This window comes from Macaca thibetana, chromosome 4 (genome assembly GCF_024542745.1).
Source record: "Macaca thibetana thibetana isolate TM-01 chromosome 4, ASM2454274v1, whole genome shotgun sequence".
In the NCBI taxonomy this organism is placed as follows: Eukaryota; Metazoa; Chordata; class Mammalia; order Primates; family Cercopithecidae; genus Macaca; species Macaca thibetana.
The window spans coordinates 166,718,749-166,741,465 of record NC_065581.1 but is presented as its reverse complement, the minus strand read 5'-3'; the positions used below and the strand labels follow the sequence as shown (position 1 = coordinate 166,741,465).

Genomic DNA, 22,717 nt, shown 5'->3' with positions numbered 1-22,717 from the left:
CACGTGAGTGAGGAGAGGGAGGTCTGTGGCACACACGTGAGAGGGGTGAGGGGGCAGCTCCCTGCGGGGAGTCCTCCTTCAGAGCGGTTAAACAAGCCTACGGCTCACCCCTTCCGAGAACTTCGCATCCCGGGGGCAGGTTTACAGCATCAGATGAGGGAGGCAAGAGAAAAAGAAAAGGGAACAGCAAGGGCTGCATCCTCTGGTCTAGATGGCGTCTCTGTGCTACCTGGCTTTTCTCAAGGTTCCTGTCCTCCCATCCTCCCATCGGGACAACAGGAGGGTGACAGGAAAGAGGGTGCCAATTTCTGGCTTTTCTCAAGGTTCCTGCCCTCCCATCCTCTCATCGGGACAACAGGAGGGTGACAGGAAAGAAGGTGCCAATTTCTGGCTTTTCTCAAGGTTCCTGCCCTCCCATCCTCTCATCGGGACAACAGGAGGGTGACAGGAAAGAGGGTGCCAATTTCTGAGGATGTGGCATTGCAGGGAGAAGACAGGGCGTGGGCAGCAGAACAAACGTCCCTCCCTCCTAGCTCCATGCCCCTGGCCAGGCACCTTCACCACGCGAAACCTCTGTTTCCTCATCTGTGGAGTGGGCAGTGTGGTGAAAACCCACCAAGCACAGCTGAATGGACCTAGGAGAGCAACCCACACATAGGAGTGCACGATGAACGTTCACCAAAGATGTGCTGTGTGTGCCAGCGGAAGCTGCCTCTGCACGTGCTCTGCTGGACATGCGGCTGGGGGAAAGTGCCCTCCAGAAGAGCCATGCTGCCCACTCAGACCAAGCCATGCAAAACACAGCGGCCTCTAGGAGGGCACCAACTGGCCTGCAGACCTCAGGCCCTCGCCGCCATCACCTTACGTGCATTCGTTCATTCCTGGGCTCACCCCTCATACACACCCGTCACGTGTCCACAGGCAAACAATGGCAGGGACGCAGCACTACACACTTTAGTCCAATTTGGGGAGGTGGGCATTAAACAGAATTTACTCAAGCAATGTCTATTGCAACTGTGTACACAGCTGATGTCTATGTAGCTCTTACTGTGCGCCAGTCCCTGCTATGTCCTTCACAGACTTGAAGTCATTTAATGTAGATGCCAGCCCTGCGAGGTGGGACTGCCATTGTGCCTGTTACACAGATGAGGAAAGTGAGACCAAAGGGGTAAGTAACTGGCCCAGGGCCACTTAGGAAGCGGCAGAGCCAGCATCCAGGCCTGCTTTTGTAGCCTTCAGGAGAGCTGGCTTTGAGCAGAAAGGCCTCTCTGAGAAAGAGTGAAGGGGTGAGTAGGCACAGGCCAGAAAAGAAGGGAGAGTCCAGGAGACTACACACAGGCTGGCAGAGAGCAACACACAGCCCGTCCACCACCACAGGGACATGCAGCTGCTCCAGACGCTGGAAGTGCCCCCTGCAAGCCCCACCTGTTAGGAGCGTTCTGTCCCCACTGGACGTGCCCGCCTGGCAGGGCTCTCTCAGGCTGGAGCCTGTTGGAGATGGTATAGAGGGCCTGAGTCCGCTGTCCTGGGACCCGGACACCATGCACAGCGTCCACCTCTGTGGACTGTGAAGCTTGTGGGCTCTGGTTGGCATCAGATCCCTGATTTGGTCTCAGGACCCTTCCCAGTTATGAACAGGCCAGGGGGTGGTGAGAAGGGTGGAACAGAGTGGTGTGTGAAACGGTGCAGTGGGACAGAGCCATCTGGGCACTGGCATGGAGATACCCTTGGAGTTGGAGTTCATGAAAGCCAGCCAGCCCCGTGGGGATTCTCTGTCAGAGACAGCTCAAGCCGGTGCCTCTCTGGCTAGACAAGAAATGGTTTTCTACACACAGTGACTTTCATGTTTATAAATAAGTTTTAAGTTTTTTGATCTAAGGATATATAAAATCCAGGGAGGAAAGAGAGAAGCCATCTATATTTTTTGCAATCTCATGCTTCAGTCAGTGTGAAGAGCGAGAGGGGACATGCAGGTATTTTGTGTGACTGTCCAGGTCCTGTCAGTGTCAGGGAGCACCAGCCACGGTTACTGAGCACTGCCCAAAGCGAAGGGAGGAAGCAGCTCCGTCCCCTGGCGGTTCTCCTGGGTTGACTGCCGGCGTCCCTGCACCACCTGGGATGGGACAACAGAAAACCTGACCCTGGTTTTGCTGCTGAGGACATGGTCAGCAGCCCTCTCCTCTAAAGGGCCTTTTATCTGCACCAAAACACCTGCTTCTGCAGGGGTCACCCCACACCCCCACATTTCAGCAGGGGTCACCCCAATCCCCAGATTCCAGCAGCGGTCACCCAACTCCCCAGATTCCAGCAGGGGTCCCCCCACTCCCCAGATTCCAGCAGGGGTCACCCCACTCCCCACATTCCAGCGGGGCTCACCCCACTCCCCAGATTCCAGCAGGGGTCACCCCACTCCCCACATTCCAGCGGGGGTCACTCCACTCCCTACATTCCAGCGGGGGTCACCCCACTCCCCCAGATTCCAGCAGCGGTTACCCCACTCCCCAGATTCCAGCAGCGGTTACACCACTCCCCCAGATTCCAGCGGGGGTCACCCCACTTCCCACATTCCAGCGGGGGTCACCCCACTCCCCCAGATTCCAGCAGCGGTTACCCCGCTCCCCAGATTCCAGCAGCAGTTACCCCACTCCCCAGATTCCAGCAGCAGTTACCCCACTCCCCAGATTCCAGCGGGGGTCACACCACTCCCCACATTCCAGCGGGGGTCACCCCACTCCCCCAGATTCCAGCAGCGGTTACCCCACTCCCCAGATTCCAGCAGCAGTTACCCCACTCCCCAGATTCCAGCGGGGGTCACCCCACTCCCCACATTCCAGCGGGGGTCACCCCACTCCCCACATTCCAGCAGCGGTTACCCCACTCCCCAGATTCCAGAGTGAGGAAGTGCCTCTGGGCTTCCCTGCCATGTCGCACAGGTGGGCTGGGGAGGGCTGTCCCCAGGTGCACCTCTGAGGGCAGGGAAGGTGAACTCCAGGCCAGGCCCTTTCCCCTTCATGCTGACAGAACCGCATCCATCCACCCTGTGGGCTCCAGCCGCCTGAGACTCCTCTGCACTCCTTAGATTGCAACAGACTGGCCGTGGCAGGGAGGGTGTCCTCCCAGAGGACCCAGGGCACATGGCTCTCGGCCCTAGGGCAGCTGTCCTGTGTTCTTAAGGGCTCTAGGCCTGTGAGAAGCCAACCAGCCACTCAGCCTCCTGGGATGAGTCCTAGCGAAGAACAGAACGTGCTTCTCACAGCCTGCAGAGTGCTGTATTAGGATGGACGCTGCTCTCCCTAAATAGGACCAGCTTTCAGGAAAGCAAGTGCTTCTCACAGCCTGCAGAGTGCTGTATTAGGATGGACGCTGCTCTCCCTAGATAGGACCAGCTTTCAGCTAAGAAATAGACAAAGCCTGTGGACCAGTCGGGGTCTCCTTGGCATGAGCCAGAATCCTAGCACTGGCCGGCTGAGCCAGGTGACCACGGGCTCATCTCCCCTGCACCCTGAGGGCTGCTGCCATCATGTTCACTCTTGTCCTGACACTGGCAGGAACCCCGACCCTGCCAGGGTTTATACCCCAGGATTCAGACACACAGCACCTGTCCTCTGCAGTCCGGCTGCCAGAACTCAGGGAATGCCTCTGCTCTATCTGATTCACCGGGACCTACCCCTAAGCCTCACCGTGGCCACAGACTGGGGCCAAGCAGGACTTGCACGCACTCCCTGGGGGCATTCTGGAGCGGGGACGGCGCAGCCCAGGTCCACAGTACCGCCGGGGACAGTGCAGCCCAGGTCAACACTGCCCTTAGCTCCTCCCACCTCATCTCCCCTCTCTCCACACTGAGCCCAGGGGGAGGCTTAGTGGAGAAGCAATTTGCAGAGGAGGAATATCACCTATTTTCCATTTTCCTGAGTGCCCGTGGTCAAATAATCCTCAAGACAACATGACTGGAAGCGATAGGACCTCCTTCCTGCCTCATTCCAGGGAGGCCCTGGGTCACCTTGAGGCTGAGCTTCACCCCCTGGCCCATGTGGGACATTCAGAGTCACAGACACCGTGCCCTGGGACCCACCCACCTCCTCACCCGCCAGCTCCCATCAGCCTCTGAAGGCACTGCTCCCGAGTACTCTTTCTCCGTCTCAGCCTTGAGCTGCATGGCCAGGCCAGAACCCCAAGCGGTCAAGACATCCCTCACCCAGGGTCAGGAGGGGCGTTGGCAGCCACAGACTCCCCCACTGGCCCTGTGACCGTCCTAGGATCCTGTGATGAGATAGTCATGGATGGCTGCCCTGTGGGCCTGTGTTCCTTTGGAGTGAGGCCCCTTACCTCACCTCAGGACTTGGAGTGTGGGGCCAGCCACGAGCACCAGCGCTGCCTGGAAACTCGGTGGAAAGCAAACTTTGGCCACACGGCAGACCTGCCAGGCCAGAAACTCCAGGAGCCAGCCGAGCCTGGGCTCATCAGGCCTTCTGAGTGAGGCTGGCACATGTGAAAATTCGAGCCAGAATCCAGACAGAACAGCTGGGCCCCTGTGCCTGTGAAGCTGCGTCACTGCTGCATAATTATTCCTCATGTGTCCCCAGGATCATTGTCACTGCTCCTGTGTCTCCCTTCCGTCCCCCCGGCGGCACCGCCTCCCGCCTGCCACCCTCATCTCCAGCTCAACCTCAGTTTTACCACTTCGGTGTTTCTGTGGGTGAAGAAACCAAACGGAATCCATTTGATTTTGCTCAGTGAACCTTTATGTTATTCACGGACCTGGAGGAGAGTTTCGCTGGACTTTGTGGCACCGGCTTTTACGCTCCGCGGGTCTTTTTCTATCCTAGTGATTCTGCCTTTAAACAGTTGGGATTCCTGATTTGAGGTGCATCTGATAAAAGGAATGTTCTGAATTTACTGATGTCTGAGTTGAGAACTTGATTCAAAGGCAGGAGAAAAATGTCTGAGTACAGCTGTATCACTCTTGCTAAAGGGCCACACGACATTTTAACAGCTTCATAAATCTTTCCAATATTTAACTGTTGTGGCTGCATATAGTGAAAAAAGGTGCTGGAAAATAATTAGCATTTGTCCAAAAATAATTAGAAGAAAAAATAATATACTTGTTTTTATATACATAAAATATCTTTGGAAGCTGGGAGCGGTGGCTCACGCCTATAATCCCAGCACTTTGGGAGGCTGAGGTGGGCGGATCACAAGGTCAGGAGATTGAGACCATCCTGGCTAACACGGTGAAACCCCGTCTCTACTAAAAATACAAAAAATTAGCTGGGCGTGGTGGCGGGTGCCTGTAGTCCCAGCTACTTAGGAGGCTGAGGCAGGAGAATCGCTTGAACCCAGGAGGCGGAGGTTGCAGTGAGCTGAGATCGCGCCACTGCACTCCAGCCTGGGTGACACAGCAAGACTCTATCTCAAATAAATAAATAAATAAATTCTCTAGAAGCACACACCCATTATTCTTTAAATAGAGCTATACAGATTGGGGTCATTTGCTTCCAAAGACCTCATGATTTCTTTGGCAACATTTTATTAAGTATCAGAGAATACAAGACAAAAACCACTTGTAGATGAGGTGCAGTAAAGGGCTGTTTTACAGGATACTCTTCTCAACTCATGTGAGGTTCCAGTACAAATTAGCTGCCAAATTAAACGTACACTAAAGTACAACAGAGGTGCAGATTATAATAAAAACTCAAGTATTAGACACCAGAAAGTACTTTTTCCTGAGGTTAAAAGTAGTAAGTATTTTTCCTGAATAGAAAAAGTTACACCAAAATATTGTCTATCAGATAGAATAGCTGTGAATAACTCAACACTAAGTCCAATTTTAGAAAGAAAATTGAAGCAGAGGAAAGGCTGGGCCCAGATGGGAGCTTCAGGAGTCGTCAGCCAGGGAAGGACCAGGGCGGGATGCAGGGGAACCTGACTTCCCGTCCAGGTCCTGGCAGACGCAGGGACCTCCCACTCTTCAGCCGGCCTGAAGCCGCTTGTCAGACTAAACCTACACCCCGTGGTCTTTTTCTTTAACATTTTACTTATTATTATGTTTTTAAATTCAGTATCATTTGAACACTTTCAGAATTTAATCTGAATCTTTCATTGAAAATTTTACAAATCCTGTGTTGGCTTTATCAAATTACTATTTTATCTCATCATGGATGTAAAATAAATGTCCTCGACACTATAAAAGGTGTTATAAATTTACATGTTACAGAGTAAATGTAACATATTTTTCTCTGAAAAAAAATCACAAGTTTTTAATTGTTTTAAATGTTTTAATTTTTATTTTTTGTAGAGACGGTGGGGGTGTCTCACTTTTGTTGCACAAGCTGGTCTCAAACTCCTGGGCTCAAGTGATCCCCCTGCCTCAGCCTCCCATAATGCTGTGATTACAAGCACAAGCCACCACTCCCTGCCTACAAGTATTTTTAATTGATAAAATTCAAATTTACATCTGATATTGCAGCTTGATTCCTGAAGTGAGCACCTCTCATTGTTTTCACGACCACCTAGAAAGAGGCTTCAATTTTCAGTGCATTTCCTACTTCTCCTGAAGGTTGTTTGTTTTTACATTTTCTTTTACATTTCTTTCAATAGTATTGAAATATTTTACTTTAATAACTTTCACTTTTCAAGAAAAGACCTATGAAGGCTAAAGAAAAAGCTGTTTTGAGGTGGAGACAAACAGCAAGCTGGACTCCCTCCGAGGCACAAGCTCTCCAGGTCAAGCAGAGCCACTGCACACTGGCCCTGAACGATTTCTACCAGAAGTGCTTCAGAGATTTGGAGACCAAACGCAGCTGCCTTGCTGATCTCAGGATTTGGAAATTTAATTATTCTGGGTGATCCTTTCAAGTCCCTCAGCTATGTAGGGTCCTTAACTTAGTGCCAGGGAAATTCATGTGAAAAATTAAAAATTCAGTTAGCTTCGGCTTAGGAAGTGTATTTTTTTCTGAAGTCATTTAGGATACTCCTCCAAATATGGAATTACACCAATTCAGATGGAGGACAAGACTTTAGGCCTTGCAGAAAAATGCAGAAGTCATAGTTAAATCAATGTATATCATGTACTGAAAGTGATTCATGCGAATCCAAGATCATCCGTCGTTTATAACAGGGCCTTCCCCAAAGCCAGATTTAGAAATCTCTGGGATAAGCATCCACAGTGAAGACGAGTGCATAGTCATGTTCAGACCACAGACAGGAAATGCCTAGAGAAGGGAGGAAATTCAGACCGAAGAGAGGAAACGCCTAGAGAAGGGAGGAAATTCAGACCGAAGAGAGGAAATGCCTAGAGAAGGGAGGAAATTCAGACCGCAGAGAGGAAACTCCTAGAGAAGGGAGGAAATTCAGACGGCAGAGAGGAAACTCCTAGAGAAGGGAGGAAATTCAGACCCAGAGAGGAAATGCCTACAGAAGGGAGGAAATTCAGACCCAGAGAGGAAATGCCTAGAGAAGGGAGGAAATTCAGACCCAGAGAGGAAACGCCTAGAGAAGGGAGGAAATTCAGACCCAGAGAGGAAACGCCTAGAGAAGAGAGGAAATTCAGACCGCAGACAGGAAACGCCTAGAGAAGGGAGGAAATTCAGACCGCAGACAGGAAAATCCTAGAGAAGGACACTGACCTACTCCTGCCTGTCACAGGTATCACACAGACTTTAGTAATTAAAACCAAATTATAAATTTGCATGTTATAGAGTTTGTTAGGAAATAAACAGGAAGAAACAGATGTGTTCTTCCCCATGCTACAGGAAAGGACGCCTACGCCAGACACAGCTGTGTCAGGTGGAACAGGAAGATGTCCACTCTATGGGGACAGGCCTATAGCTGCAGGGTATGAGGCGTGGTCCCTGCTTTAGAAGGCAGGGGTGGGCTGGGGGTCTCGAGATGGGCACCAGCTACTGCACATGGGCTGTGTCTATCCATCTTCTCTAACCTGAAACCTGTGGCCTCCTTCAAACATGTAACTCCAAGTTATATATGAAGATTCTTTGAATATTGTAATACTAAAAATTCTTGCATGTAGGTTCAGCTTACAATATCTTAACCCACTTTGTACTCACGCCGGGCACCAGCTCTTGGTCAGGGTGCACAGTCACAGAGGAGAGATGAGATTAAAAACCTGAAACTATTTCCAAATATTAGAGAATGGGCTGCAAACACCCTTTCTTGGCAAAAAGGCCTTTGTTTTCAACCTCTAATCCTGCCCCCAGCAATGTTAGGCTTCAAATCTTTGCGGGGGCGGTGTGGGTGGGGGCGGATGGGGAAGTAAAGAAAGAAAGAAAAAGAAAATCCCTACAGAAGAAATAAGAATCAACTTTGTCTCTCAGGAGACACGTGGAGCCGGCCCCCGATCCCAGGAAAAGGACATGAGGGACTTGTTAGGTAGTGCGCACCCTGCCCTTTACTATCCCTTCCTTGAACACTGGAGCAGGAAGGCACTCCCTGAGCATAAAGCCATCTACAGACCCCGCAGGTCAACATCAGCAGAGCTCTGAGGACTGCATACATCTCTAAACCACGATCAAGAAACACCTGCTGTAAAGCCATCTACAGACCCTGCAGGTTGACATCAGCAGGGCTCTGAGGACTGCATACATCTCTAAACCACAACCAAGAAACACCTGCCATAAAGCCATATACAGACCCCACAGGTTGACATCAGCAGGGGAGTGCATACTTCTCTAAATGTGAGCAAGAAACACCTGCCCTAAAGCCATCTACAGACCCACAGGTTGACATCAGCAGGGCTCTGAGAAGCACATACATCTCTAAACTGTGAGCAAGAGACAAGTGCTCTCGGCAGCACAGAATGCGAAGCGGACTTGGATACGTCTCGGAGAGCTGGCTTCTTGTCCTTGCCACATCCAAGGCACCACACCATTTGCCATCAACCTCACCCCACTCTCCAGAGCCCTTGACCATCTCTGCCCACCTTCTCCTATGCCCGACTTCCAGCCAAGTGTAAATAGGAATTCAAGGCCCCAAGAATTTTGATACTTTGGTATCTGGGGGAGAAACATGGGCTATGGAGACAAAGGTGTAGATTTACGTCCTGGCTCTGCCACTTCCAAGCGCAGAGACCTTGGAAAGTTTTCTTGCCTGTAAAAGAGTCGTTTTAACCCTGTAGCTCAGGCTGCTATGAGGAACCCAGGGTTCAGCCCTGGCGGGTGTGAGCCCATGGCTGGCGCTTCTGCGTGGCCAAGTGGGGGGCCGCAATGCCCAGCCCACTCTCTCCAGCTCTCCAGAGCATCCCCAGAGGCAAACCTTAATTTTCCTGTTCCCCAAATCCCCCCTAGGTCTTTCCTTCCCAGCCCTCCCTCAGGCTCAGGGATATGTCTTCTCCTATCTTCTTCTACCAGCTCCGAAGCATCTGGTCCCATTCCCCCTATAAACATCCACAGGGAAGGACGCTAGAGAAATGTGTACATGTGGGGAGAATTCAGCCTGCGTTATCTCTTTCAGTGGCATCGCGTGTTTTAACATTTTAAATTCCTGAAATATTGACACCCATACAGAAAAGTGCACAAAAGATAAATAGACACGTCATGAATTATTATCAACCAAAACCTGTGAAGACATTTTCCAGGGCAGGAAAAGGACTCCCCAGGTCAGCCCTGTCTACAGTCACAAAATTAACCCCCCTGCCCTCCACCGCATGCTAGCGACCATCGCCCTGTGTGTGTGGCCATCGCTCTCTGCTGTTCTTCGTGGTCGGTCACCCCTGGACGCATCCCTCAGAGCTGGAGCTGAGTTTTCTGACTCTCAGTTGTGGGAGGATGTGTGGTTGGGGTGCCTCTGTGTGGGGCTCCGTGGACTCAGGAGGACATTAGCACACAGCACCGTTGAGGAAGGCACTGGACCTTTTCATCAGTGCTCACTGCTCTATAGGACGAACCAAGCAAATCGCAGTGTTCACCTAGTCAGACACCAACGGACATAGATCTGTTTCTAGGCTTTGGTTCTTATGTGAACACTGCTGGGAATGCCCTCCCAGGTCTCCTTCGAGACAGGTGAATGCATTTCTCCTGGGTTCCCTCCCGGAATGGAAGAGCTGGGATCTTAATCACCCACATGCAAAGGGGCAAACTGATGTTGCAAAGGGCAGTACCAGTTCCCACCACACCCACAGCTCTGTCCTCACCAGCAAGTTATAGAATCGTGCTTCTTCATTTCTGCCAGACCAGTGGGTGTGGAGGGGAGTTGCACTGTGACTTTGTGACTTTAATTTGTAGTTCCCTGGGACTGAAGATCCTATGCACCTTTTCCTGCCTTTACTGGTCATTAGGATTTCTTCCTTTATAAATAAAATGCCATCTGCTCAAGACTTTTGGCCATTTTTCTGCTGGGTTGTCTCATTATATTATTTGATTAATAGGAATTTATGGATTAATAGGAATTTAGGTATTTTGCATTCATGGCTTTAAGAATACATAATTATGAAATAAAGGAATCCATTTCCTATTAAAGATCATTCTGAGACAATTGAAGAGCTGGGAGGCTTTAGGGCAAGGGCTTTCTCCACTCTCCAGGAATCATGCCAGTCAGTGGACCTCTGTTTCCCTCCACTGTGGCTGGCCTCAAGGTACGTTTGCATGTATTATTCATGAACACACAAACATGCACTTTCCAAAAAACAGCTCCTATCTACTGCTCATTTTAAATCTCGTTGTCTGATTTTCAAATTTTTATAGAGTCTACTTCTATGGTAACCTCGGTATAAACTTGAGGGCAAAAAACATTTATTAAATACTGAAATTTACCCAATTTTAGTAAACTTGGTGAAAAGTACTCCCGCCACATACAGACAGTGGATGCTGCAGATTAGCCGTTCTGTGTATGTGCTGACTTCTCCATGAACCCCCGAGGGTGTGCCCAGAGGGTCAGCTCCCTGGTGCCTACAGATCAAGACGCTGCCCAGCTGTGGTCCGCGCTATTGACCACGATCTCACAGGTGATGCCCAATTTTCTGCTTCTCTGCATCATTGGTGAGGGCTGTGTTAACTTCCAGGAAGAAGTTAAATTGCAGTATGCAAACACTGATGATAAATCCTTTGTGTTTGGGGGGTAAGTATACCCAACACCTCTCTCCCCCATAATTCTCCCTTCAATTTCAAAATTCTCTCCATAATTTGCCATGACTCCATAAAGCTTCCAAAGTGACCACCACACGACACTGGCTCCCCCGTGCCCACGTGTGCGGAGGGGAAGCCTGGAACGCAGCTGGGGATTAAGAGAGTTTTTCCATAACTCTGTAGACCTGTGGAATATACTAGTTGCACCGATCAGGTGAACCAGGGGTAGAACGACGCTGGCTATGCCAGGTCCAAGGGTGCAGCCAGCGGAACCCTGCCCCGACGTGGAAACATTGCCCCCTCCCAGACAGCATCATCTCCCCAGGGAAACTGCCCCTCAGCGTTGAAGCTTTTCATCTCACATGCCTGGCTTCCTGCCCAGCGCATGTGCTACCCAATAAACACCAGACTTCTATATACAAAGGCCCGTCTACTCTCTTCCCCAGTCCATTCCTTGGACCAAACATTCCACACAGGCAGTTAAAACAAAAGGAATATTTCTATACAGTGAAAGGTTACTGAGACCTAGTTGGAAGCAACAACGTGAGTAAACGGTACACTGAAGCCACTATTTGCAGATTGTACAAAATTCAGCCAATTTTGCACATGTTTTCTAAGAAAGTTATTTGGGACCCTCCTTAATTATCAGGTGATATCACTAAAACAACATAAATAGATGCCCCTACCCCCTACTGCTTTCTCCTTTGTAAAACAAGGCTCACCTCAAAATGCTGCTTGTGGATGAAGGAAATAGGACATGCAAGTGTCTCTCAAAGTGAAAGAGGGACACGCACAGACCCAGTTAATCTTGGTGATGTTTTTTTGTTTCATTTCCTCCATGAGTTTGCAACAGAACTGTTAGATATACATGTTAGCTCAACTAAAGATATATTTCCAGCACTATTTAGGCTCTGGAGAAGAAGTTTTTACAAATAAACATATTTTAATTCCACATTGTGCATCCCCATGGCCAGTCACTGGAAACATTAGACCTTATGTCATTGCTGACTGTGGACACCTTCATTCTCATGGAACCCACAGAGGTCATGAGTTCTGGCCAGGGCCACGGCTCAGGAAGCTTGAAAAATATCTGAATAACAAACAGAATTCCAGATTAAAAAATACCTGTCCCTTAAATAGGAAAAAAATCTAAAGGTAAACTCTAAATGTAAATGTTTCAAGATTGTACATGAAAAACAGGGAGAGACATTTTGTACTTTATTATTGCTATATAATGATGTGTTTTGACTGTCTTAACACATATGATCCAGGACTCTGGAGGGCTAGATCACAGCATTTCTTCGTAGATGGTCTGAAAAGTCTGCCCCACAGATTAATCAAACTTGGGCTGCAGATTATTTTCAAATAAAAATGATATAAATCATTTACAGCATGGTTGGCAAAAAAAAAAAGAACTAATGGGAAAGAGAATATTTTACAGATTTTTAAACTCCTAATTTTATTACTTTTAGTACATCAAACCCTCTTACGAGTAATAAAATAATACAAACCATTTTGAAATTGACTTATGAAGAAAGAACCATTTTTCTTTGAAAACACGTACATACAAAACTAGCAATTTTCACTTTTTTGGCCAAAGAAAACATTTGGTCATTTCCACTGGTGACTCCAAGTCCTTGTGGTTATTTTAAACAATTAAGGGACCTGAATCATCATAACCCATCATGATCAGATGCAGGGCTGTCTTCCTTTAGCAAGCTGACCTCCAGTCACACGCATACATTCACATAGCTTCGCCCTTCCCCTCTTCAAAACAACGGCTCCCTAAAACGTAGGCTTTGTTAGTGAGGAGATCTATTCCCACTGTGGCTCACGATGTCACCCAAACTGGATTTCCCTTTGAATTATAAGTGAACCCAGGGAAGATGATTAGAAGACACGGCAAACCAATTCCCTTAAAGCCTTCCACTTGGAAAGGCACGTCAGACCTACCCGGGCACCGGGGCGTCTTGTGGGCCACGGCGGTGCCGCTGATGGGCCTCCCGTTGGGCGTGACGCACCAGCAGTATCCCGTGTAGCTGTGACACTGGACCTGCGAGAGAGCACAGGACAGGTGAGCCCTCCCGGGCCCACAGCACAGCGCCTCACGGCTGCGAGGCCCACTCTGCTTTCTGCGGCACTGGCTCAGGCAGGGGTCGTGGGATACCCAGAGCTACTTCTGTGGCTGCATTTGAGTGCTTGGTAAAGAAAGTGTGCAAGTCTTCACCCCAGGGTTTTAAAGACAAAAGGGGCCCAAATCAGCACTTTACTGACTGCTAGTGTGTGCTGGACACATTACCTGTGAAGTCACTAATCCTCACCACCTTCCAGATGGAGCCCCAGCCCTTATCTTATGAATGGGGAAACTGAGGCCCGGGAAGGTCAGGAGCTCTCCACTGCAGAGCCAGGAGAGCAACCTCGGCCTCTTTAGTGTTCACTCTGCAGCCTGCATCGCCCACTCCCCTTGCAACCACAGTCAGAGCAGCCAGTTCCTTCAGCTCCAGTTCCTCTCTCTCTCTTTCTGTCTCTCTCTTGTTCTCGCCCTCATTGTCTCTCAAAGGCCAAACGATGATGTAAACACACAGAACTCACATCATCACCCAATGGGCCACAGGCATGTCCAAGTGCAGAACCCATGCTGTTTTTCCTGCCCCTGTGTGAGTTAGCATTGCATGTTAGTACTTTGTTTTTCCTTAATAAGGAATAACAGCACTGACACACTCAAAACGGAGAGCTGGGTGACTCTCTCAACAGTGCCTTTGGCTGACAACAGGAATTTGACTTGGCTCAGCTCCATGTCTGTGGGCCCGTCAGGTTGGAATGAATGATCCCGGAGCTCACTCTTGGCACAGACACGACTTTTAGTGTGTGCTCCCCGTAATTAAAATCAAACTAAAATTAAATTGTAAGCTGCAAGCCAGGTTAGCATGGTCTAATTGGCCTCACTAAGGAAGCTTCCTGTGCTAAACTCATAGTAATGAAAGTGTGAATGACAGCAGCAATGATATAAATGCCTGCACCAACTAAGAAATAAACACACACTTCATTTATGTGTCTATTTATGTCAAGTAGGCTCATCATGAATTAACTTCTAAAATGCAGAAGGCTGATTTCCCCAGAGAACAAACCTGCTGCTTCTTCTGTTTGGCTCCCCCTCACCTGCCTTCTCCCCACACCCACTCCATATCTCTCTCCCTAATTGCCCAGGTGCAGAACCTCCCAAGCAAGGCTGGTAACCTGACTGTAGGTGCCGTCGTCATTGCACTCAGGAATGAACACTTGCTGAAACTCCTTCCGGGCTTGCTCCTGGGTATACTTCCTTTCGGCCACACACCTGGACACGTCTGTAGGGAAGAACAGGGCACAGGAGCGGTTATGCAATGGGAAGAAGATGGAACAGATAGGAACGTTGAAAAATGCGAAGGCATGAGTCAGGCAGGAGTGCTGAGGACCTGGAGGCTGGAAGGGGCTTCGCAGGCAGCTCAGCTCTCAGCAAAGGGAGCTCCAGAAGAAGGGCAGATGCCTGTCACACGCCGTCCTGGTTCTATCTAAGGCAAGGCCCAGGGGCGGGAAGGGCAGGACCATTCTCCACACTGAGTGAGTTAGAACACTGAGGCCCAGGAAGGCCTCATAGCTTATCCCTGGGGAACAGGTGGCCCCTGCTTCCTGAAAATGGGGAAATGCCAGCTGTCCGGTGGGACGCAGGCAGGCTGTCCTCAGATTTAAGGACGTCCACCTGAACACACCAGGATCAAGTCCAGATGCAGAGGGTGGGCAGGGCTAGATGTCACCGTTAAAAACAGACCAAAGGGAACTGACTGAGGGGCGGGGGTCTTAGGATGCACGGGGTGGGACTTCCAACCACAGCTGCAGCCCAGGGCGCCATCCCACTGAGACCAGCCTGAGAGGAGAACTTGGCTCGTCCCTTTTCTGTTTCCCGTCCTGCCTCTTCCACCTTCACATGGAAATCCAACCGTCACGTGGATAAAAGGGTTGGGTTTTCTTAGAAAGCCTCGTCCTCTGCCCCAGATGCTCCACATCCCACCGTCCCAACAACACTGAGATTTCACAGAAGGCGCAATGTCGCTGCTACTACTTAAGAAGACACCCCAAGGAGAGCAAAACTGGAAAAATCTTTAGACTTCCAGAGACTTGAAAAGCATTAATGCAGGATCCGTGTGTGCCATGAACAGGCCTTGTTTCTCACTAACCTGCACAATCAGGGCCAGGTTAAGACACGTGAGGACCACAAAGTCAGTTGCTTACTGAAGCTACTCTCAGCCTTCCAGCTCAGGGAGTAAAAGCTGTGAGCCCAGCATCAACCAGGCCCGCCTTTTGGTGCCCCCAGGGGGAAAAGGCTTGTCCTAAGAACAGCCTCCCACCACAGGAGAAGACGCCATGATGGCTGCCATGGGCCACCTGCCCCAGAAGCAGATCCTAAGAACAGCCTCCCACCACAGGAGAAGATGCCACGATGGCTGCCATGGGCCACCTGCCCCAGAAGCAGATCCTAAGAACAGCCTCCCACCACGGGAGAAGACGCCATGATGGCTGCTATGGGCCACCTGCCCCGGAAGCAGATCCTAAGAACAGCCTCCCACCACAGGAGAAGACGCCATGATGGCTGCCATGGGCCACCTGCCCCAGAAGCAGATCCTAAGAACAGCCTCCCACCACAGGAGAAGACGCCATGATGGCTGCCATGGGCCACCTGCCCCAGAAGCAGATCCTAAGAACAGCCTCCCACCACAGGAGAAGATGCCATGTTGGCTGCCATGGGCTGCCTGCCCCTGAAGCAGAACACACATGCACGCTTTACTTCTTGGAATCATCACACAATATAGCTCATTTGAATTTTAAAACTTGAAAAAATGGCTTTCCTTTTTTAAAAGTATTTCCAGATTTAAATCACAAGTGCCTACATCTTGAGAGAGCACAAAGGCCCTCTCAACTCCGAGGACGCTTCTTCAAATGTTGTTCTTTCCGTCTTCAGATGGTGACTTTTTGACTCCCTAGTGGTTAAAGTTCTGGCTATGGCAAAATGCGATCTGATTACCAGTCCTGGGCTCCACCCATCACAGCGGACTCCTACAGGCTCTGCCTCTAACAAAGCTCCAGGGCCTTTATGTGACTCCTCTCTGGCTTTTGCAGAACCACCGGCCACATGCTGCATGGAGCATTAAGGGCCTACACATCTGAGCAAACGCTCCTCCATCCATCCCAGCTTCGTGCCTTCAGCCTTATTCTAAAGTCTGGCCTGGCCAGCCAGCACTCAGCAACATGTGGTTTTAATGCAGTCTGTGTTTTAGCTGAGGAGAAATCACTGCTTTGCTGGACTTCTGTCCTTGTTTTTTAGTATAACCTGTGGTTTTGACTGTCTAAAAAGGAAAAGTGATATGAGTTCCAGCTTGCGAGGTCTCCATGAGGTACAGACGGAGCTATAAATTAGTTCTAATATTTGAGCCATCATGGAACATGCCAAGAAAGCTAAGTTTTCCAAACTCCTTGTGGGCTCCATTCTTGGCGTGGACTTCTTTTAAAGACTTCACATTTGCCACTGGTCAGATAGTTCTGAAATCTGCAGCTCTTGGATTTAATAGAATATTAAATTCCAAGTTTATGTCTAGCCTATGGCAAACTATTTAGTCATAGGAAACAATTAAGACTTAGCATGAAATTACAGGGCCCACATAAATCATCACTCAAAATAAACCTGCAGTCATCTTACGAAGTAAAACTGCTACAGGGTTGCGGCTTATTCCACAGATTTGCTATTCCTTATTCTGGATATCTCATGTTAAATCAGGTTCAAGATCTTTACTACCGAGAAGAGCTCGAATAGCATCTGATAAGGTCCATTCTATCGAGAGGCACAAAATCGCCAGGGAATGAGCACTCAGAAATAGTCATGGCTCCCATGTGTTCTCAATATCACTCTAAGCCAATATATGCTTGATACAGACACATCTTAGACTGAATTAAATGCCCCTCTTTGTAAACATCAAAATATTAAACACACCCTCAACATTATGCTGTTTCCAACTTTCCAACTTTTTAATCGCTTTGAAAGAATGGAATAGGGTGCTTCAACACTGTCCCCTGGAAACCTTATTTACAGATGATGATAAATGTCTCACCTTAATATATTTTTACTCTGCATGATTCTTTGCTGAGTTAAAAATTAAGCAGAGCCCTATCTGTGTAATGGCCTTGTTGAGACTCCACTCTGAACACTTTATGTTTAATGGTTTGATTATTAAATCCGTAGAACACAAGCAACATAATTTTTTAAATTATTGTATGACGGCTGGGCACGGTGGCTCACGCCTGTAATCCCAACCCTTTGGGAGGCTAAGGTGGGTGCATCGCGAGGCCAGGAGATCAAGACCATCCTGGCTAATATGGTGAAACTCCGTCTCTACTAAAAATACAAAAAAAAGAAAACAAAATTAGCCGGGCGTGGTGGCAGGTGCCTGTGTTCCCAGCTACTTAGGAGCCCGAGGAAGGAGAATCGCTTGAACCCAGGAGGCGGAGGTTGCAGTGAGCCGAGATTGTGCCACTGCCCTCCAGCCTGGGTTACAGAGCAAGACTCTGTCTCAAAAAAAAAGAATTACTGTACAACTACACATAACATAAAATTTACCATTTTATCCATTTTAAAGTGAACAATTCAGCGGCATTTAGCACATTCACAGTGTTGGGCAACCACCATGTCGGCCTAGTTCCAGAACATTCTCCTCATTCCCAAAAGAAAACTCTGCACCTGTTAAGCTGCCATTTCCCATTTCCCCCTCACCGCAACCCCTAGAACTATCCATCTACCTCCTGTCTCTACAAATTTGCCTATTCTGGGCATTTCCTGTCAATGTAACCACACACAAGGTATCCTTCTGTGTCTGGCTTCCTTCACCTGGCATGATGATTTCAAGGTTCAGGTACGTATGTTCATGTATGTCTACACCAGAGATGATGCATCAATGTAGTCATACATGAGGTATCCTTCTGTGTCTGGCTTCCTTCACTTAGCGTGATGTTGTCAAGGCTTATGTATGTTACAGCATGTTTCAGAGCTATGTTCCTTTTTATGGCTGAACAATATTCTATTGTAGGGATGGACCATATTTTGTTTATTCATTCACTCATGGATGAACACTTAGGATCTTTTGGCTATTGTAAATAATGCTGTTATAAACATTCAGATATAAATTTTTGTTTGAATGCTTGTTTTCAAGTCTTTTGGGTAGAAAGTAGAAACGATGGTTCACATGGCAGTTCCGCATTTAACTTACAGAGGGAGTGCCTGCCGTCTGCCACAGTGCTAAACCGTTGTATGTCCAGCCAACAGAGACAAGTGTTTCCATTCCCCTATCCACCCAGAATTTATTTTGTCTTTTTTAAACTGATGTAACCACCTGACTGGGATGAAATGGTTTCATAGTACTTTGGCTCATAGTATTATATTACTATAATAAATATCTACCTAAAAAAAAAACTCAGCTGGAAATTATAATATTAATACTTTAATTAAATAAAATTGTTAATCTAATTGAAGAATGTAGTCTCTTTTTACTAGACCAAAGAAAAACTTTCTGATGTGAATTCTGTCATATATTTTTAGAAAATTTTTCCTCCTACCTGCAGAGCCGGGACGTTATAAATAAAGAATTCATCGTTGCTTAGCAAGGCATCACTAACAACAGGTTTTGTTTTGTTTTAGAGACAGCATCTCTGTCAACTAGGCTGGAGTGCGGTGGTGCCATCACAGCTCACTGCAGCCTCAACCTTCTGAGCTCAAGCAATCCTCTCACCTCAGCCTCCCCAGTAGCTGGGAAGATAGGCACCACCCTGATTGGCTAATTTTTTAATTTTTGTAGAGATGGGGTCTTGATTTGTTGCCCAGGCTTCTTTTGAACTCCTGGTGTCAAGCAATCCTCCCACCTCCCAGAATGCTGGGATTATAGGCATGAGCCCCCACGCCTAGCCCTAACAGAAATATTTTGATGAATTTTTGGTTAATGGTAGTTAATTGTGGGAGCAATTTATTTCTACCTGTTGGATGGTATTTTCTCTCTCAGTTACAAAATAAAATCGGCTACAATCAGATCGCAAGCTTGTTTATGTATCAAGATATGTCATGGAGACCGGGCGCAGTGGCTCACGCCTGTAATCTCAGCACCTTGGGAGGCCAAGGCAGGTGGATCACCTGAGGTCAGGAGTTCGAGACCAGCCTGGCCATCATGGTGAAACCCCGTCTCTACTAAAAATACAAAGATTAGCCAGGCTTGGTGGCAAGCACCTGTAATCCCAGCTATTCAGGAGGCTGAGGCAGGAGAACCACTTTAACCTGGGAGATGGAGGTTGCAGTGAGCCGAGATCACACCCCCATACTCCAGCCTGGGTGACACAGTGAGGCTCCGTCTCAAAAGAAAAAAAAAAGATACGTCATGGAAACCGTTAAGTGTGATGCTCACTACAAAGTAGAAATGAATAGCAGTGTTTTATAATGGTTACTTATGATGAGTGTTTTCTTTTAAACAGGAAGCAAATGATTCCCTACTTTGCTAGAATCTCTCAAAACAGGATGAGGCAAGAATCAGCAGAGGCTGCTTTGCTGGACGTTTTACAGAGAATTCTGGAGAGCAACAATGAAAAGGAACAGTTAAAAGGGATCTTTGGGAAAACTTCAAAACAGGGCCATGAAACAGCGATCTTCACAGGTGACGCTGAATTTGGTAGTCCTAAGCCCAGAGAGTTCCTCTTTCAGGGACTCCTGTCTATAACAGAATAGAATAACATAAACACACTAAGCTAAGCAAAAGTGAATCAAAGTAACTCTTTCTGTTGATCTTCCAAGATGCTTTGTCTACACCAGAGATGATGCCTCAAGATTTTGATGCTGCTCAGCTTCCTACTGCAATAGGCAGAGAACTTTGGGACACAGGTAATTACTGTGGTGTCTCACTCATCGATATAGAAGGAGCAGCTAGCTGGATATGTGGTCAACAGATGCTCTGACTCTGGATCTCACAAGGTCACCGAATGGCTATGATTATGGCCACGGCCATGTAAACACTTCAAGTTCAGGCTCAGCTTCCACTACCATCTCCCCATGACCCAGTGCAGGGCTGCCCGGGATGGGGCTGGTGTGGGAACACCATGGGCTGAACGAGCAAATGGCAGCCAGGCAGAGGACACAGATGGTGCCTTTGTAGTGGCCACGGCAATGATAGCCCTCAGAGTGGCATAGCTTTTATTGATTTTGGCATCAAATGAAGGCAGACACTGTGTTTTAAAAGTTGTAGTATTTTACCCACCCGTAATTTTGAAGGCCAGAGTCAGAAAAACTAAGCATGTTGTGCTGCAATGCTGTCCAGCAGAACTGAAGTTTTCTTTTCCATCCTAATATCCTAATATAGATGGAAGTGCTGTGATAAGCACTCCCAGTCCCAGTGATCTGCAGCCCTTGGTCAGCAAAAGCAGCACGATGCATCCCCCAGCAACAGACTAGTACATCCATTGGACCATCCCGACCATAACCAGAACGACACTATTCCAGAGCTAAGGGAGACAGGAACGACATTTTCATTTTACATAAGTATTCTCTTTTTAGATGCATCAAGGCAGAAACAAAATTACAATAGGAAATCCCTAAATATGTAACTGAGATTGCCAAATTGTAAAGAGAAAGAGAAACTGCAAACCGTTGCAAGACTATATTACAGTATTCAGACAGCCTTTATAATATTTATACAAGAAACCACAGATCATACCCATCTCTATGAAAATTAATAACAGTGATTTTCAACAGATCGAAATGGATGATTGCGTAAATGGTCACCAAATCCTTTGCAGGAAGGCTGACTAGAGCCTTCCAGAGGGCAGAAGCTCCATAGGCTGTGCGGAGAGGCCCCTGCTCCTCTGATGAGCCGGTGTCTTGGGTTTGGTGGTGCCGCTAAAGCAAACCGAGGAAAGGTCCTTTGGATGTGCAGCATTCCAGGAACGTCCGGTTGTGTTTCTGATCACGGCTGCATACGAGACTGAAGGCCCTGAACCTCCTGTTATGTCTACTCCAGGCTGTGAGGAGGGCGCTCCCAAACATCAGACGTGTTAAAATACCATAAGCGAGTTAAGGTAAACATACTCGGGGTAGAGTTTCTGCAAGGCACAAGCACAGATCCGATTGAAGTTGCTTCTGATAGCTGCCTCTGCAGAAAGGAAATCCAACCTGGAAAGGGTGGAGCCAGGGATAAGCACCTGGCCCAGAAGCCCAGGGCACAGAATCACAGACACTTGTGCTCACTCACACATGCACGCATACACACACACTCACACACATGCATGTTCAGACACATGAACACACATTCATACTCACACAAGGATGCACATTCACACATGCATGCACACTCATGCACACACATAAACACTCATTCACACACACAAGCATACACAGTCTCATACATGCACACATGCACGTTCACACACATGCACACTGTCACATACATGCACACTCACACAAGTATACACACACTTTCACACATGCACACTCATGCACATTCACACACACATACACACACACTGTCACATATACGGACACTCATGCATATGAACACACATTCACACACATACACACTCTCACATACATGCACACTCACACAAGCGTACACACTCTCTCACACATGCACACTCATGCACATTCACACACACGTGTGCACTCTCACATACATGCACCCTCAAGCATACACATGCTCTCACACATGCACTCACGCACATTCACACATTAACACACACACACACACATGCACACTCACAAGCGCATGAATACATAGTCACATTCACACAAGCATTCACACACGAACTCACACTCACACAAGCATACACTCACAATCAGACATGCACACACGCAATCACACATCACACATGCACACTCAATGCACATGAACACGCATTCACACTCATACACAACCTCACGCATACACACACACAACAGAAACGTAATCTCACACACTCACACTTTCACACTCATACCCCCTCATAGATTTCCTTCGTGGAAATGCCCGTCTCTCTGAGGAAAATGAGCAGGTTGATGTGCCCGATAGGAGCCAGGTGACACTCCGTCCCCGGGCGCTTTTGCAGGGATGAAGGAGCTTCATGGGGACGTCGCAACTCCCGCTTCCTCGAAGGCGAAGGCGAGGCCGTGGAATTCGAAGGAACGGGCGAGTGCGGAGCTCTCTGGCCTGTTTCTAGGTCGCTGAGTACAAGGAAGAGCTCGATGGAAACACTCACGTGATGGGAAAACCTCCAGAGAGAAAGAATTCTTCGGGTTCCTCTGAGCCGGCTCCTCATTCTAGACATGCCAGGACAGAGCACCCTGGCCCGGGCTCGTGCTCCGGTGCCCTCAGCTTGTGGCTCTGAGAGTCCGGAGCTGGGCTGGGCATGGGGACACCTGCAGAGCCCGCCATCCACCGCCCAGGCCCCCTCCACAGCCCAGGACCCTGCATTTCACCCACACAGGGGCTTCCCACGTGGCTGCTGCCAGCGCCTCACCCGGCAGAGCCTGCCCAGGCCCAGGTGAGAAGGCAGGTCCTCCCTGCAGGTGCTGAGAAGCAGCTGCGGGCCGCAGGGACTACTGCTGTGCTTTCAGG

General features: G+C 48.5%; 1 protein-coding gene across 1 annotated transcript in view; it reads right to left on the bottom strand.

Moving 5' to 3' along the window:
• The window catches only part of SMOC2 (SPARC related modular calcium binding 2), a 225,114-nt gene that overhangs the window by 123,894 nt on the left and 78,503 nt on the right, over window positions 1-22,717 (bottom strand). The window contains exons 3-4 of the mRNA XM_050787103.1: window positions 14,313-14,421; window positions 13,029-13,128 (exon numbers count right to left, since the gene is read on the bottom strand). Of these exons, the coding sequence (XP_050643060.1) occupies window positions 13,029-13,128; window positions 14,313-14,421 (209 nt within the window). The remainder of the gene's footprint in view (window positions 1-13,028; window positions 13,129-14,312; window positions 14,422-22,717) is intronic.